Source organism: Elephas maximus, chromosome 22 (assembly GCF_024166365.1).
Source record: "Elephas maximus indicus isolate mEleMax1 chromosome 22, mEleMax1 primary haplotype, whole genome shotgun sequence".
Classification (NCBI taxonomy): domain Eukaryota; kingdom Metazoa; phylum Chordata; class Mammalia; order Proboscidea; family Elephantidae; genus Elephas; species Elephas maximus.
In genome coordinates, this window is record NC_064840.1 from 45,590,531 (window position 1) to 45,605,338 (window position 14,808).

The 14,808-nt window shown below is 46.9% G+C and overlaps 1 protein-coding gene across 1 annotated transcript in view; it reads right to left on the bottom strand.

Moving 5' to 3' along the window:
* The window catches only part of LOC126065470 (L-gulonolactone oxidase), a 50,190-nt gene extending 43,657 nt beyond the window's left edge, over window positions 1-6,533 (bottom strand). Inside the window, exons 1-4 of the mRNA XM_049865493.1 lie at window positions 6,444-6,533; window positions 6,252-6,353; window positions 3,769-3,894; window positions 2,160-2,254 (exon numbers count right to left, since the gene is read on the bottom strand). Coding sequence (XP_049721450.1) covers window positions 2,160-2,254; window positions 3,769-3,894; window positions 6,252-6,353; window positions 6,444-6,533 — 413 coding nt within the window. The remainder of the gene's footprint in view (window positions 1-2,159; window positions 2,255-3,768; window positions 3,895-6,251; window positions 6,354-6,443) is intronic.
* Window positions 6,534-14,808: the final 8,275 nt, after the last annotated feature.

Below are 14,808 nucleotides of genomic sequence, written 5' to 3' on the forward strand. Positions count from 1 at the left end.
TGCTGTCTTATAATGTAATCTAAGGCAAGGTAATATAATCACTTTCCATAATGTAATCTATGTAATGTAATCAATCAGCTGAAAAGTGAGTTTCCTTAGTGTGTGATCAGCCTCCAGACTATAAATAGGTATTTTGGCAGAACTCACTCTCTTTATCTCCACTCTGCACTCTTCCTATCGTCTGATGCAAGCCTGCCACCTGACCTATGGATTTTGGACTTACCAGCCTCCCACAATCATGCAAGCCAATTCCTCGAAATAAATCTCTCCATATCTGTATCTCTGCCTAAGTCTATCTATCTGAAGCCCTGGTGCACAGTGGCTAAAACCTTGGCTGCTAACCAACATGTCAGAAGGTGGAATCCACCAGCCACTTCTTGGAAACCCTACGGGGCAGTTCTACTTGGTCCTATAGGGTTATTATGAGTTGGAATCGACTTGACAGAAATGGGTAACTATCGGTCTGTCTACCTATCTACCTACCTGTCTACCTGTCTGTCTGTCTATCTATCTATCTGTCTGTCCGGCTGGCTAGCTAGCTGTCTGTCTATCTATCATCTATCTCACTGGTTCTGTTTTTCTAGAGAACCCTGACTAAGACACCTACAACTCACTAGCTACAGATACTCTGTAAGTCCCCACAGAATTCTTGAAGCTGTGGTACTCAACGGCCCTCCAGGAATTACAGAATGGCATATCCTAACTCCCTGTAGAAAGGCAGATGGGCTTTATGCAGTCAGCCACTTGAGGAGGATGGAGTCCCCAGGGGGAGAGAGAGACATCATGAACAGGCCACAGAGATGCTTCTGAGCCCATCAATTAATGCTTGTAATTAATAAGAACACATTTCCTCCTGTTCTTATTGGTCATAGACTCTGCTCACAGGCCCCTGTACACCCCACACGCTTTGCTTTTGATCATGCTTTCCCCTTGCCTAGAACACCTTTCATCCTCTCTTTATTCTTGTTAATACCTAGTCATCTTTTAGGACTCAACTTGGGGGCCCCTCCTGTAGGATCCTGCCCTGATTGTCCTCCATTCACACATTTACCCCCCAGCCAAGGCTGAACTTGGGGCCTTTTGGGGCTTCAGGATGCCCAGAACACATCTTTGATATTGAAGCTATTGCACCATACTATGCTTATTGATTTGTGTCTGCCTGCCCACTTGCTGGGAGCTCCTTGCATTCGGTGTCCAGTTTTATTCATCTGTGTCTCTTCAGGGCCTGAACAAGGCCTGCACATGGTAGCTCTCTGTAGGTGTTTGGTCTTCTATGACCAGTTGGGGCAGCAGGAACAGTATCCAGAGTGAAAAGACCAGTAAGGCCTTGGGGCCTGTGATAAGAAAGCTGAGAAGAGCAGACCACTCACACTTGAAGGTCAGCCATAGGCTTCCATGTGTATAATTTTCAGCTGAAAAGAGATGGTTATCCAATGTCCCAAACACCTCTGCCACCTATTTCTAATGGTTGAAATCCCCCACTTAAGAGATTCACTCTTTTAACTGTGTTTGACTCCTATTTCAATGGAAAGCCTCGATATTAAACCTTCTCAATCACTGACCTTACATTTGTATGGAGGGGCAAGCGAAACCACAAGTGTGTTTGCTAGGAGGCCCTGTGGCTCAATCATGGTGCTTTTTTGTTTCTCTGAGTATTTTGCATATCCTTTTTTTCTCTTTGGATCTCTAGAGTTGTTTATTGCAAGTTTTAAGAAAGCCTTAATCCAGTAGTTTCTACCCCTGTACCAGTCTGTTATTTAGTACTCAGCTCATTTCTGGCCTTTAAAAAATTTTTTTTCTATTCACACAACAGCCCCTGACCCATGGGGGATGGAAGGAGAGGCCATGTGGGAGAAGAATGGGGACCCAGAAAGGGGGCCATGCCTGAGGAAGAGGTTTTCCCTTGCTCCTGCCAGATTCTGGGGGGTGGGGGGGGGGAACATTGCCATCGAGTCAATTCTGACTCGTAGCAACCCTATAGGACAGAGTAGAACTGCCCCATATGGTTTCCAAGGAGTGCCTGGTAGATTCGAACTGCCAAACTTTTGGTTAGCAGCCATAGCACTTAATCGTTATGCCACCAGGGAATGTCTGGTTAAGGCCAGGGCAGGGGTGACAGGAGCACTGACCTATGCAGGAATGGGGGAAGGGGCTCTTACTTGGACATGGCCAGGCCATGTTTGTCCAGCTCTGGGTGCAGGTCAGCCAGGAGGATTCCAGCCTCCACAGTCACCTGTTTCTTTTCCTTGTCCACCTGCAAGAGACAAGCATGGGCTGGGAAGAGCTGGGTAGTCACCAGCCCTCGATCCTACAGCCAGTCTCCAACGAGTATGAGTGTGTCTGTCCCAGCCTGTGGTCAACTTGAGCCACCTCCCTGTGTAGAAAGCCAAAGGGAACATGGGTGGAGCCCTAGAATGTTGGAGATTTGAGATTATTCTGCACAATCTCTTATTTTCCCAAGTGAAAAATGAGACCCAGGGAGAAGGGACTTGCCCAAGGTTGCCCAGCAGAGCTAGAAGTTGAATTCAGGTCTCCCAACTGCTAGGCCTGTGCTTTTCCACATACCCTCCTGCCCACCCCACCCCAGCCCCACCCACCCTGGGAAGGTGGGATTCATTTGTACAGTTCTGCAATGTCACCAACTAAGGAGGGCCTGCCTATTCCTGCAGGGTCATGGCTTTGCTAGGCAGCGCTCACATTCTCTACTTCTATTCTCACCCAGGGCGACTTAGGCAAAGGCTAAGAAGGGAAGGGGAAAAGGAAGAGGAGCGACATCTATGTGATGCGTGCCACAGGCAAGAAGCATGCTACGCCTTGAGATCCCCGTGGTGTCCTTGGGAGGTAGGAACAGTCTCCACTTTACAAGGAAGGAATGGAGATTCAGGAACTTGAAGTCACTTGCCCAAGGTCACACAAATATCGGTGGCAGAGCTGAGATGAGAATCCACATCTTTCTGATTCCAGAGCACAAGCTCATCTCATTGACCTGGAGCATGGAACTCAGTAAAATCAATTGCTGGTGCTTAATCTTCACTAATTAGCAATCAGAGTCAATTACTGCCATGACTGAAGCCTTGACCAGAATGTTTCCTAAGAGGTGGAAACCGTCAGCCTGAGCAGATAACGAAATATTAGACAAAAGTACAGACCTCTGTAGCAGGGCTGGGTGGAGGGGTAGCTATCAGGCAAAAATTCTAGCTCAGGGGAGCTGGCCCTTGGGTCAGAAATTCTGACATACCACATACTGTCTGCACCTGGACGTACTGTCAGACATCTGGCAGCCACACATCAAGTGTGGCTGAATTGAGTGGGCAGGATCCCAGCATGAGGCTTGGCATCAGAGCCCTGAGTCTGTGCCCAGCTCTGCTACTAATCGGCTATGTGACCCTAAGCAAGTCGCTCCCTGTCTCTGATCATCAGTTTCTCTATCTGTCACACTAGCTAAGTGCCACTTTAGGCCCTTCTGGATTTGTCATTGTGAATCCATGTTCCAGGGGCCTGACTAGATTATCTACTTTTAGAGAAGTAGAGAGGGGTCCTTGGCAGGAGAGAATGGACATCTACTCAGTGGCTGCAGACCTGACAAGAGGCCTGGGCAAGCCCTGGGAGGGCTCAGGCATGGGTGCTCAAGGGTGGGTCAAGGATCAGGGTGTCAGTCTGGGGACTCAGGAGCAACAAGGGGATCAAGACTGTGGGGTCTGGGATGAAGGCCTTGGACGGAGGTAGAGGCTGGAACAAGCAGAGGTGGGAGCTGAAGCTTCCACATACCTGGAGAATGCGATTCATCTTGCCCATGTGGATCATGAAGCCGTCAGTACAGGCGATGTCTGAGGGTGAGTGGCCACCACCTACCACCTTCACCCGCTTGTTCTGCTGCCTGGCTAGGGCTAGCACCTGCCAAGGTAACGCATGGCTCAGGCCCCAGCTCAGAGCGGGCTCAGGGCTAACCCAGACCTTCCTCTGTGAGGCAGCCAGAGAAAGGCAGGGGCTGGGCTGCATGAGTGGCAGGGGCCCCATGCTGTGCATCCCAGGCCTCTAACCTCAGACTGGCTTGAGCCCGCATGCAGGCCACTCCAGGAAAGAGAGCCAGAGACAAGGGCCAGGAAGTGAAACAGGATGGCGGACCAAGGAAACTTTCTAGTGTAGGGCTCTGGTCCTCTACCCTGCAGCTTGAGGTTTTTCTAAACAGACACGTGATCACACTCTTCCCCAGTACAAAACCTTTCAACAGTGCCAAGTGCCTTCAGAATGGGGTCCTCCAGTCTGCCTCCCACACTAGAATGAGGGCTTTCTTGGGCAGGCACAGTGGCTTCATTGGACTCTGTATTCCCAGTGCTTGACCCATACCCAACATAAACAGGCAGTCTTTAATGATTGTTGACTGTAAGTAAATAAATGAGTGAATGATGTAACTTAAATGAATTCATTCACTTTTACTATCATGTCCTTACTCAAACACCCTCGTAGGGATTTCTAAATCTCTGTTCCACAGAACAGTAGCTTACATTTTATACCACAAAGGGTTCCAAGGTTAAGCAGGGTTGGGAAAGGGTATGAAGCCCTGGCCCTCATTCTCCCCTTCCCCACCCACCATGCACATTAGCATGTTTAAGACCACAAGAAACTTGCTTAACTTTGTCTAACACCATCTTCCTCACACTTCCTTGACCACATATTTTAATTTTCTTGTGACTCCACCAGCCCTCCATGCATTGCCTTCACCCTAGTAGTAATTCACAGTTGTGTAGCCCAGTGCAGCTTAGGAGATGCCTTCACACACAGCTGTTATGCCACACCTCCAGATTTCCTTCGGCCTCTGACTCAGAAGGAAGCCAGCATCCAAGGCCCTCTGCAACTCAAAGCTACTCTACCTTCCCAGCCCTCCCCTTCCGTACCCGCCCCCCCACCCCACCCCCCACCACAGATACATCTGACAACTTCCTAGACATTGTCCTCGACTTCCTCGCAGGTGCCATTTCTCTCATTCTTCCCCTCACTCAGAATGCCTTTCCTCATCTCCTTCTTGAACTCTTATTCGTCTTGCAGGGCCCAGCTTAATTACTGCTTTTCCTTTATGTTGCTTTTCCTGCATGAGAAGTTGCCAGAGACAACTTGAGAAGAAACCAGAGACAATCTCTGGTTTGAATCCTGACTCTTACTAATATGGGAAAATTACAAAGGCTTGCTGGACCTTAGTATTCTCATCTGTAAAATGGGGCTAATAATCACTACCTCACAATAATCACTGATGAGACAGTAGATAGGAAGCACATGGTACAGAGTACAGTCATCCTCTGACCAATGTTACACACACTCACATACATGCACACACACTCTGTCACACACCCATGCACACAAACACTATACACACATGCATGCATAAACACACACACTCCGTATGTGGACACACATGTGCACACACATACTCTCTCACACTCCACACATACTCGGAATAAATTTCCCCCTCCTCTGGTGCTGGCGGGTCAACTTCTGCATCCTGTGGCGTTAGCTGTATGCGTGTCTATCTTAGGTGTAAGACTGCAAGCCCTTTAAGGGAGAGATTGGGTCTTGTTCATTCATTTATTCCACAAATATTTATGAAGTGCTTCCTGTGTGCCAGTTACAGTGTGGGTGCTGAGAATACAATAGAGAACAAGATAAGCATAGTCTTATACCCTTATGAGAAAGAAAAAAAAAAAAGATAATATTCAACAAAATAATGGCAAGTTATGAAAATGCAATGAAAGAAACAAAACAAGAAGCTTAGGTAAGGAAAAACCGGGAACTATTTCAGACAAGGTGGTAAGGAAATCCTCTGAGAAGGTGAAGCTTACCATGAGACCTGAAGGATTAAAGGAGCTAGTCATGAGGAAAGTAAAAGGATGCACGCTGCCGGCCAAGGGAACAGCAAGCACGGAGGTGCTGAGGCAGGAAGAGCTTGGTTTGTTCAGTGGACTGAAAGAAGAACCATGTGGCTGGAAGGGAGTAAGCAAGAGGAGAGAGTGACTTGAAGCAGGCCAGAGAGGCAGGTCCAGGTGATGCATGGCCTTGTGAGTTCAGAGGAGTTGAGGTTTTGTTCCAAGAACAGTGGAAGGCCTCTGAAAAGTTTTAGTCAGGGAATTTACCCAATCCAGCTTAACATTTCAAGAAAAGCACTTTTGCTGATTGTGGGCTATGGTCTATAGGGTCTGAATGGAGCTGGAGGTCCTGGGGCTGGGCCATCCTGGGCGAGTGTGGAGATGGACACTCACCTCTCGGATCTCCTCCACTGAAGTGGGCTGATAGTACATCTCCGGGCAACAGCCATAGGTCCGTGCCCAGTTTTGGAACTTGACCCCTTTGTACCCATGGACCTATACCAGGAAAAAGCCAGGTCTCAGCAGGTGAGCAGCTGCAGCCTACTTGAGCCCCATCCCACTGTCCTGCCACTTTCTGCGGTCTACCATCATCACTGCGGCTGTAGAGATGGGAGGCTGAGGCCACACGTCTGAGCGCCAGTTCCTTCTCTGAGGGTCCTCAGGAAGGCCAGACATGCTTTGGGAGCTCTAAAACCATGCAGCTATGTGAGGGGCTTTCTGTTGTTATCTCTTCCTCACGGTCAGATGTAATGATCACAGAAAACTCTTCTTAGGCAAAGGGGGAGAGATGAGATCAGAGGTGGAGCCTGGAGACAGCAGGATTCAGGGCTCCTGGCCCCTGGTTCAGGGCATCTCAGTAAGGGCCCAGGCAGTAGGTATACTCAGGCCACATAGGGTGGTTGAGGAACGGGCTGCCTGAGCAGCCCTGGCAGCCTGGGAAGGGCCTCGGCTGACTCTCAGCTTTGCATGCAGGCTTCTCCAGCAGGGAAGGGACACGCCTGGAAGACTGTGTGGGTCCGAAGGAGTCCACAGCAGTTTTCCTGGCCTCTAGCCACAGCCATGGAGTCCTGGGGAGGAGGAAGAGATGCCCACTGTGTGCTAGGCACTGTGGTCGGCTCTTCTCCATGTCTTATTTAAACCTTACAATAGTGTCACAGAATGGGTAATATTACTCCCATTTTCCAGAGCAGAAACTGAGCTCAGCCAGGTGACGTAACCTCACGAATTTCACCTAAAAAGTTCAGGCGCTGGAATCTAACCCAGGCCTTCCCTTCCCACACCTTTCCCAACACCCAGTGCCTCCCCAGAGCCCCAAGTCCAATTCAAGGTGATCCCTCTGGCCTCCCCCTGGCCTCACGCTTGACCTAATTTTGGAGGCCCCAGCTCACAGGCCCAGCCTGCACCATGTGCCCCTACCATGGCTCCAGCAGTCAGTGGCAGTGGCTGAATCTGGCTCCCTCAGGGAACAGTGTGCTGGGCAGCAGAGCACAAAAGCGCAATTGAGGGGCTGGAGCAGGCAGCACACACCTCACGCTGGGCTCACTCAGGGCTGACTCTGCAGCTGCCACACCCAGGGGGCTTTAGGGCTCCACAAGGTCGGTAAACAGTGTTGCGATAGGCTCCACCCCAGCAGAATTAAGGTCGTCCCTGCAAACAGTAGCTGAGGCCTGCCTCCTGCCCTGTACGGGAAGTGAAAGGGCAGAGTTTAAGAGGTGGCTGCTCTGTTTCTAGAAGCTTCCTGAGTTCTGACCCTAACCTTAGGGATTCTGGAGCAAAAGGACTCCCCAGTCCCTAAACCAAAAACCAAACCCATTGCCATTGAGTTGATTCCAACTCATAGTGACCCTATAGGAAAGAACAGAACTGCCCCATAGGGTTTCCAAACCTATAATCTTTACGGAAGCAGACTGCCACATCTTTTTTCCAGGGGAGCAGCTGGTCAGTTTGAACTGCCAACCTTTCAGTTGGCAGCTGAGTGCTTAACCACTGCACCAACAGGTCTCCTTCCAACCCCTAAACTGGGTCCTTAAATACCAGTTAGGTCAGGGGAGGGTGTGATCCAGTGGGACTGTGGGGGCTGGCCAGGCTACCTATGTGACCTGGCTTGGGAGGAGGACACATGTGGCGCATGTGCAGCTGAAGTCTGAGTCCACGCATGTGCGCATGTGTTAGCTCATTGGTTACTGGCTCACCCCTACTGGAGAGACATAACACGACATTGGTAGCTGTAGCCCAGGGGGACAAGTGACACTCAGCCCAGCAATGTCTTATAGTAGAGATCTTCCTTTCCCCTGACCCACGTTGGCAGACCTGGATTCTTAATTCATGCTTTGCCAATTAACTTCTGTGAACCTCTGTTTTCTCCTCAATAAAATGGCAATTTCACCTAATTCTCAGGGTCTAAATAAAGATTATAATATATAGAGAGAGAGTAGCACCAAGTCTGGAACACAATAGGTGCTTGAAATGGTAGTAAGCTCTTGCATCCGCCTCTTAGCTACATGCTTGCTGGTGGCAGGATCCTTGGGAAACTGTTGTCTGTACTCCCATCCCTTAGCTCAGTGCCTGGCACCAGGCCAGGACCCAATGCACATTTGCGCAACGAATGAATTAATGCATCGTTACCATCTTGGCTTAGCAGATTTTTCCAACCTAAGAAAGAACTGGTCTCTGGTGGGAAACATGAGCAATAGCTCTGCAGGCTTGGGGGAGGAAAGGCTGGGTTGGAAGGATGGAACTTGGAGCCCAATACACAAACAGAAATCCTGGAAAGGGGGAGTCAGAGTTACACTGGTGTCCTCCAAACCAGTATTTGCACCAAGCTGCTGTGTTTGTGTGTGTGTGTGTGGGTGGGTGTGCGTGCGTGCACACAGGCTTGTACCCCTCAACCACGAACATAACACTGAGGTAGGAGCGGGTAGGGCTGGCAGCAATGCACTCCCCAAGGGTAAACCCGGATCACGGAGGTGCTGTTATTTTTGAACCTTCAGCAGCAGGTTGAATCATTGAGAGGGATCCCAGAGCCAGGAGAGGAGTCTTGAGGAGCTTGGGACCACAGACCAGAGATGGCTGTAAGGAAAGCGCTGGAGCCCAGCTGAGTGAGTCCATGAGTTTGGGGTCTCTGCTGCTGAGGCCTTCGTGAAAGAAAAGAGGAAACAAGGCCTGGCCTTGTCTGTTCCACTTGGGGCTGTCCCTGATGGAGGCAGTGAGGCCCCTCCCCAGACACAGCCTGTGCCCTCCAGGGCTACCTGTTCTATTGCCTGAGGGAAGAGAGCTGGGGGAAACTCCCCGTAGAACCTCAGACTCCTTGCCTAGGAAAGGCAGGGCTTGGGGCTGGGGGCAGTGGTGGGTGGGGCCTGGGAGCTGGAAAGAAGCACCTACGAGGTTGGTTTCTGCCCCTTCTGCACACTCACTGCCCAAAACCCTGGAAGGTGGCTTGGGGGCTGTTACAACACGGGCCACATCAAGCCCCCGGGAAGAGGTGCGTGGCAGGGAGGGGAGGGAAGCAAAAGCTTCAGCCTGGTACCACCCAATTGGCTTCCCACTCCCCTCTCCTGCCTTGTTCCAACTTCAGGCAAAGTACACCCTGTTCCTCATCCACAAATTCCTCCTCCAACTGGGGATGCATTTCTGAGCCATCTCAGAGGTCTGCTGCTGGGCGATGTGGGGCTGGGCTTTTGCACACCCAGGAACCCCCAGAGTGGCTCCCTTCTCTCCTCGGCTGAAGCTTTCCAAATGCCAGGATTCACACACAAGGTGTTCTTTCTTCACCTCGTGTTACTGCCCTTGGATGGAACACTGCCTCCCCAACCCCAAGCCAGTCACATGAATTTTATAAATTGCTTTTATTGAGAAAAATTAAATTACATGAAAAGAAGTATAAAAATCAGCAAAAATGGTGTATATCAGTTAACTCAAATCTGTGTTGTCATTATCCCACCATGAGGTAGTTTATGGCTCAGTTCTTCTCATCTGAAGGACTCAGCTTGTTCAGTAATTGCTGAGTCTTAACTTTTTCAAACATTTGCTGGCAAGCAAAATTAAATTCTTTCAATAGCCGTTCAAGCTTCTTTTTAGATTTTCTCTTCTCCCAGACTTGTTAATCGGTGAAAATGAGCTTTTTAATAGGACATTTATTTATACCTGGTAACACTTTTTTTTTTAAATACTCATGTTCCTACTGTGAAAATACAGAAGGGTATTTTTTTTTTTTTATTCTGCAGATGGAGTCAGAATCCCTGGGTGATGCAATCAGTTAACGAGCTTGGCTGCTGACAGGCTGGAGGTTTGTGTTCACCCAGAGGCACCTCAGAAGAAAGGCCTGGCAATCTACCTTTGAAAAATTAGCCATTGAAAACCTTATGGAGCACAGTTCTCCTTTTACACACATGGGCTTGCCATGAATCAGACTGACTTGACAGCAACTGGAAAGTTGCAGATATTACTTCTCTGTCCCACTTAGGCAGCTCAATGTGTCTGTCAGTTTGTCGTAATGTGGGGGCTTGTGTGTTGCTGTGATGCTGGAAGCTATGCCACCGGTATTCAGATACCAGCAGAGTCACCCATGGAGGACAGGTTTCAGCTGAGCTTCCAGACTAAGACAGACTAGGAAGAAGGACCCGGCAGTCTACTTCTGAAAAGCATTAGCCAGTGAAAACCTTATGAACAGTAGTGGACCATTGTCTGATGTAGTGCTGGAAGATGAGCCACCCAGGTTGGAAGGCACCCAAAAGATGACTGGGGAAGAGCTGCCTTCTCAAAGTAGAGTCAACCTTAACGACGTGGATGGAGTAAAGCTTTTGGGACCTTCATTTGCAGATATGGCACGACTCAAAATGAGAAGAAACAGCTGCAAACATCCATTAATAATTGGAACCTGGAATGTACGAAGTATGAATCTAGGAAAACTGGAAATCATCAAAAATGAAATGGAACATATAAGCATTGATATCCTAGGCATTAGTGAGCTGAAAGGGACTGGTATTGGCCATTCTGAATCAGACAATCATATAGTCTACTATACTGAGAATGACAACTCGAAGAGGAATGGTGTTGCATTCATCATCAAAAAGAACGTTTCAAGGTCTATCCTGAAGTACAACGCTGTCAGTGATAGAATAATATCCATATGCCTACAAGGAAGACCAATTAATATGACTATTATTCAAATTTACGCACCAACCACTAGGGCCAAAGATGAAGAAACAGAAGATTTTTATTAGCTGCTGCAGTCTGAAATTGACTGAAGATGCAATCAAGATGCATTGATAATTACTGGTGATTGGAATGTGAAAGTTGGAAAAAAAGAAGAAGGATCAGGAGTTGGAAAATATGGCCTTGGTGATAGAAAAAATGCTGAGATCGAATGATAGAATTTTGCAAGAACAACGACTTCTTCATTGCAAATACTTTCTTTCACCAACATCAATGGTGACTATACACATGGACCTCACCAGAAATCAAATCGACTACATCTGTGGAAAGAGATGATGGAAAAGCTCAATATCATCAGTCAGAACAAGGCCAGGGGCCCACTGCGGAACAGACCATCGATTGCTCATGCGCAAGTTCAAGCTGAAACTGAAAAAAATCAGAGCAAGCCCACGAGAGCCAGAATATGACCTTCAGTATATCCCCCGAGTTTAGAGACCATCTCAAGAATCGATTTGACGCATTGAACACTAGTGACCGCAGACGAGTTGTGGAATGACATCAAGGACATCATCCATGAAGAAAGCAAGATGTCATTGAAAAGACAGGAAAGAAAGCAAAGACCAAGATGGATGTCAGAGGAGATTCTGAAACTTGCTCTTGAGTGTCGAGCAGCTAAAGCAAAAGGAAGAATTGATGAAGTAAAAGAACTGAACAGAAGATTTCAAAGGGCCTCTCGAGAAGACAAAGTAAAGTATTACAATGACATGTGCAAAGAGCTGGAGACGGAAAACCAAAAGGGAAGAACACACTCGGCATTTCTCAAGCTGAAAGAACTGAAGAAAAAATTCAAGCCTCGAGTTGCAATAGTGAAGGATTCCATGGGGAAAATCTTAAATGACACAGGAAGCATCAAAAGAAGATGGAAGGAATACACAGAGTCATTATACCAAAAAGAATTAGTCGATATTCAACCATTTCAAGAGGTGGCATATGATCAGGAACTGATGGTACTGAAGGAAGAAGTCCAAGCTGCTCTGAAGGCATTGGCGAAAAACAAGTCTCCAGGAATTGATGGAATATCAATTGAGATGTTTCAACAAACAGATGCAGCGCTGGAGGTGCTCACTCGTTCATGCCAAGAAATATGGAAGACAGCTTCCTGGCCAACTGATTGGAATAGACCCATATTTATGCCTATTTCCAAGAAAGGTGATCCAACGGAATGTGGAAATTATAGAACAGTATCATTAATATCACACGGAAGCAAAATTTTGCTGAAGATCATTCAAAAACGACTGTGGCAGTATATCGACAGGGAACTGCCCAGAAATTCAGGCTGGTTTCAGAAGAGGACATGGAATCAGGGATATCATTGTTGATGTCAGATGGATCCTGGCTGAAAGCAGAGAATGCCAGAAGGATGTTTACCTGTGTTTTATTGATTATGCAAAGGCATTCGACTGTGTGGATCATAACAAACTATGGATAACACTGCGAAGAATGGGAATTCCGGAACACTTAATTGTGCTCATGAGGAACCTTTACGTAGATCAAGAGGCAGTTGTTCGGACAGAACAACGGTCAGGAAAGGCGTGCATCAGGGTTGTATTCTTTCACCATACCTATTTAATCTGCACGCTGAACAGATAATACGAGAAGCTGGACTATATGAAGAAGAATGGGGCATCAGGATTGGAGGTAGACTCATTAACGACCTGTGTTATGCAGATGACACAACGCTGCTTGCTGAAAGTGAAGAGGACTTGAAGCACTTACTAACGAAGATCAAAGACCACAGCCTTCGGTATGGATTACACCTCAACATAAAGAAAACAAAAATCCTCACAACCAGACCAATGAGCAACATCATGATAAACGGAGAAAAGACCGAAGTTGTTAAGGATTTCATTTTACTTGGATCCACAATTAACAGCCATGGAAGCAGCAGTCAAGAAATCAAAAGACGCATTGCATTGGGCAAATCTGCTGCCAAGGACCTCTTCAAAGTGTTGAAGAGCAAAGATGTCACCCTGAAGACTAAGATGTGCCTGACCCAAGCCATGGTATTTTCAATCACATCATATGCATGCGAAAGCTGGACAATGAATAAGGAAGACTGAAGAAGAGTTGATGCCTTTGAGTTGTGGTGTTGGCGAAGAATATTGAATATACCATGGACTGCCAAAAGAATGAACAAATCTGTCTTAGAAGTGTGGCCAGAACACTCCTTAGAAGTAAGGATGGCGAGACTGCGTCTTACATCCTTTGGACATGTTGTCAGGAGGGATCAGTCTCTGGAGAAGGACATCATGCTTGGCAGAGTACAGGGTCAGTGGAAAAGAGGAAGACCCTCAATGAAGTGGACTGACACAGTGGCTGCAACAATGAGCTCAAGCATAACAAAGATCGTAAGGATGGCGCAGGACCGGGCAGTGTTTTGTTCTGTTGTGCATAGGGTCGCTTGTAAGTCGGAACCAACTTGACGGCACCTAACAACAATAACAACAACATAAATTTCATTCAACACTCATGAGACATAGCAGGGTGAGACTATCTAAAATAGTCCATGCCATCCAGAGTTCTTTCTTTAAATGTATCCAGGATAACTGAGAGAGACAATGAACATAGATCCATCCCCTCATCTATTCAAAGTGCAACAAATTCCATGGTTAGGGGCTTTCTTCTGGAAATTTCTTACTTTGAGCTGCATAAACAAAGAATTGGTTTTGTTTCTGAAATTCTGACACCAGTTCAAATAATCACACCGGCTCCCCAATATTGACATGTTCTGCCCTTCCATTTTGAAACTAGCATCATGGAAAGCTATGATGAACTGCATAAAAAACAAAAGCTATGTTCTAACTTAGGACCTTTTACATATGTCTGAAGCAGTTATAAAAATTGAAGTTATTTTTTAATTGATTAAAATGTGAGCTTACAGGAGAAGTATCATTGGTATTCTCACAAAAGCAGGTATCAGCTCCAAAACTCTTGTGTTTGAATATGATGAAATGCATGCATAGAGCATATAGATAAACTGACAAAATTATTCCACTCATACTTTATAAATAGGAAAACTGGGAACATTCACGATAACTGGATGTACCTTACTTGTGTTATTAATTACTGCATTTGTTTCTATTCAGCAGAAACCCGACGTTCTGCTGTGGTTTATCCAATGAATATTAGCAAAGAGTCTTAGATATCTAGAATCTAAATGTTTTATTCTTCTAAAATTAATTCTATCAGCAGATATGCCAGCAGCCTCACTAAGATTCAGGTTCGGAATAATGAAAACACTGATTTATTGGGCAGTCCATCTCCCCTAGTTAGAGTGCATCAAAACCGAGAATTTAAAAGTGCCACTCCTTGGAAACCCTATGGGGCAGTTCTGCTCTGTCCTACAGGGTTGCTATGAGTTGGAATCAACTTCACGGCAACAGGTTTGGTTTTTGTTTTGGTTTACTCTGTTTCACAGACTCACTGTTTAGAAGCCATTTCTCATGGAAGCCCAGATTCTGCTAGTTAACAGCTACCAGTGGTCCTCCTTTGGCCTAACAGATATAGAGATCACAGCTTCCTTAAGTGAGCAGCAGCACCATTACCCCCACGGTCATAAAGACGGCAAAGGATCGGGCAACATTTTGTTCTATTATGCACATGGTCGCCACGAATTGGAGTTCACTCTATAGCAACTAACAACAACATGGGGTAGAAAAGAGAGTAAGTGCACTGCCATGTTTCTTTTAAAAAAGGCTATTTCCTTTAGCAAAAGTAAACGTACAGTAAACCCTGG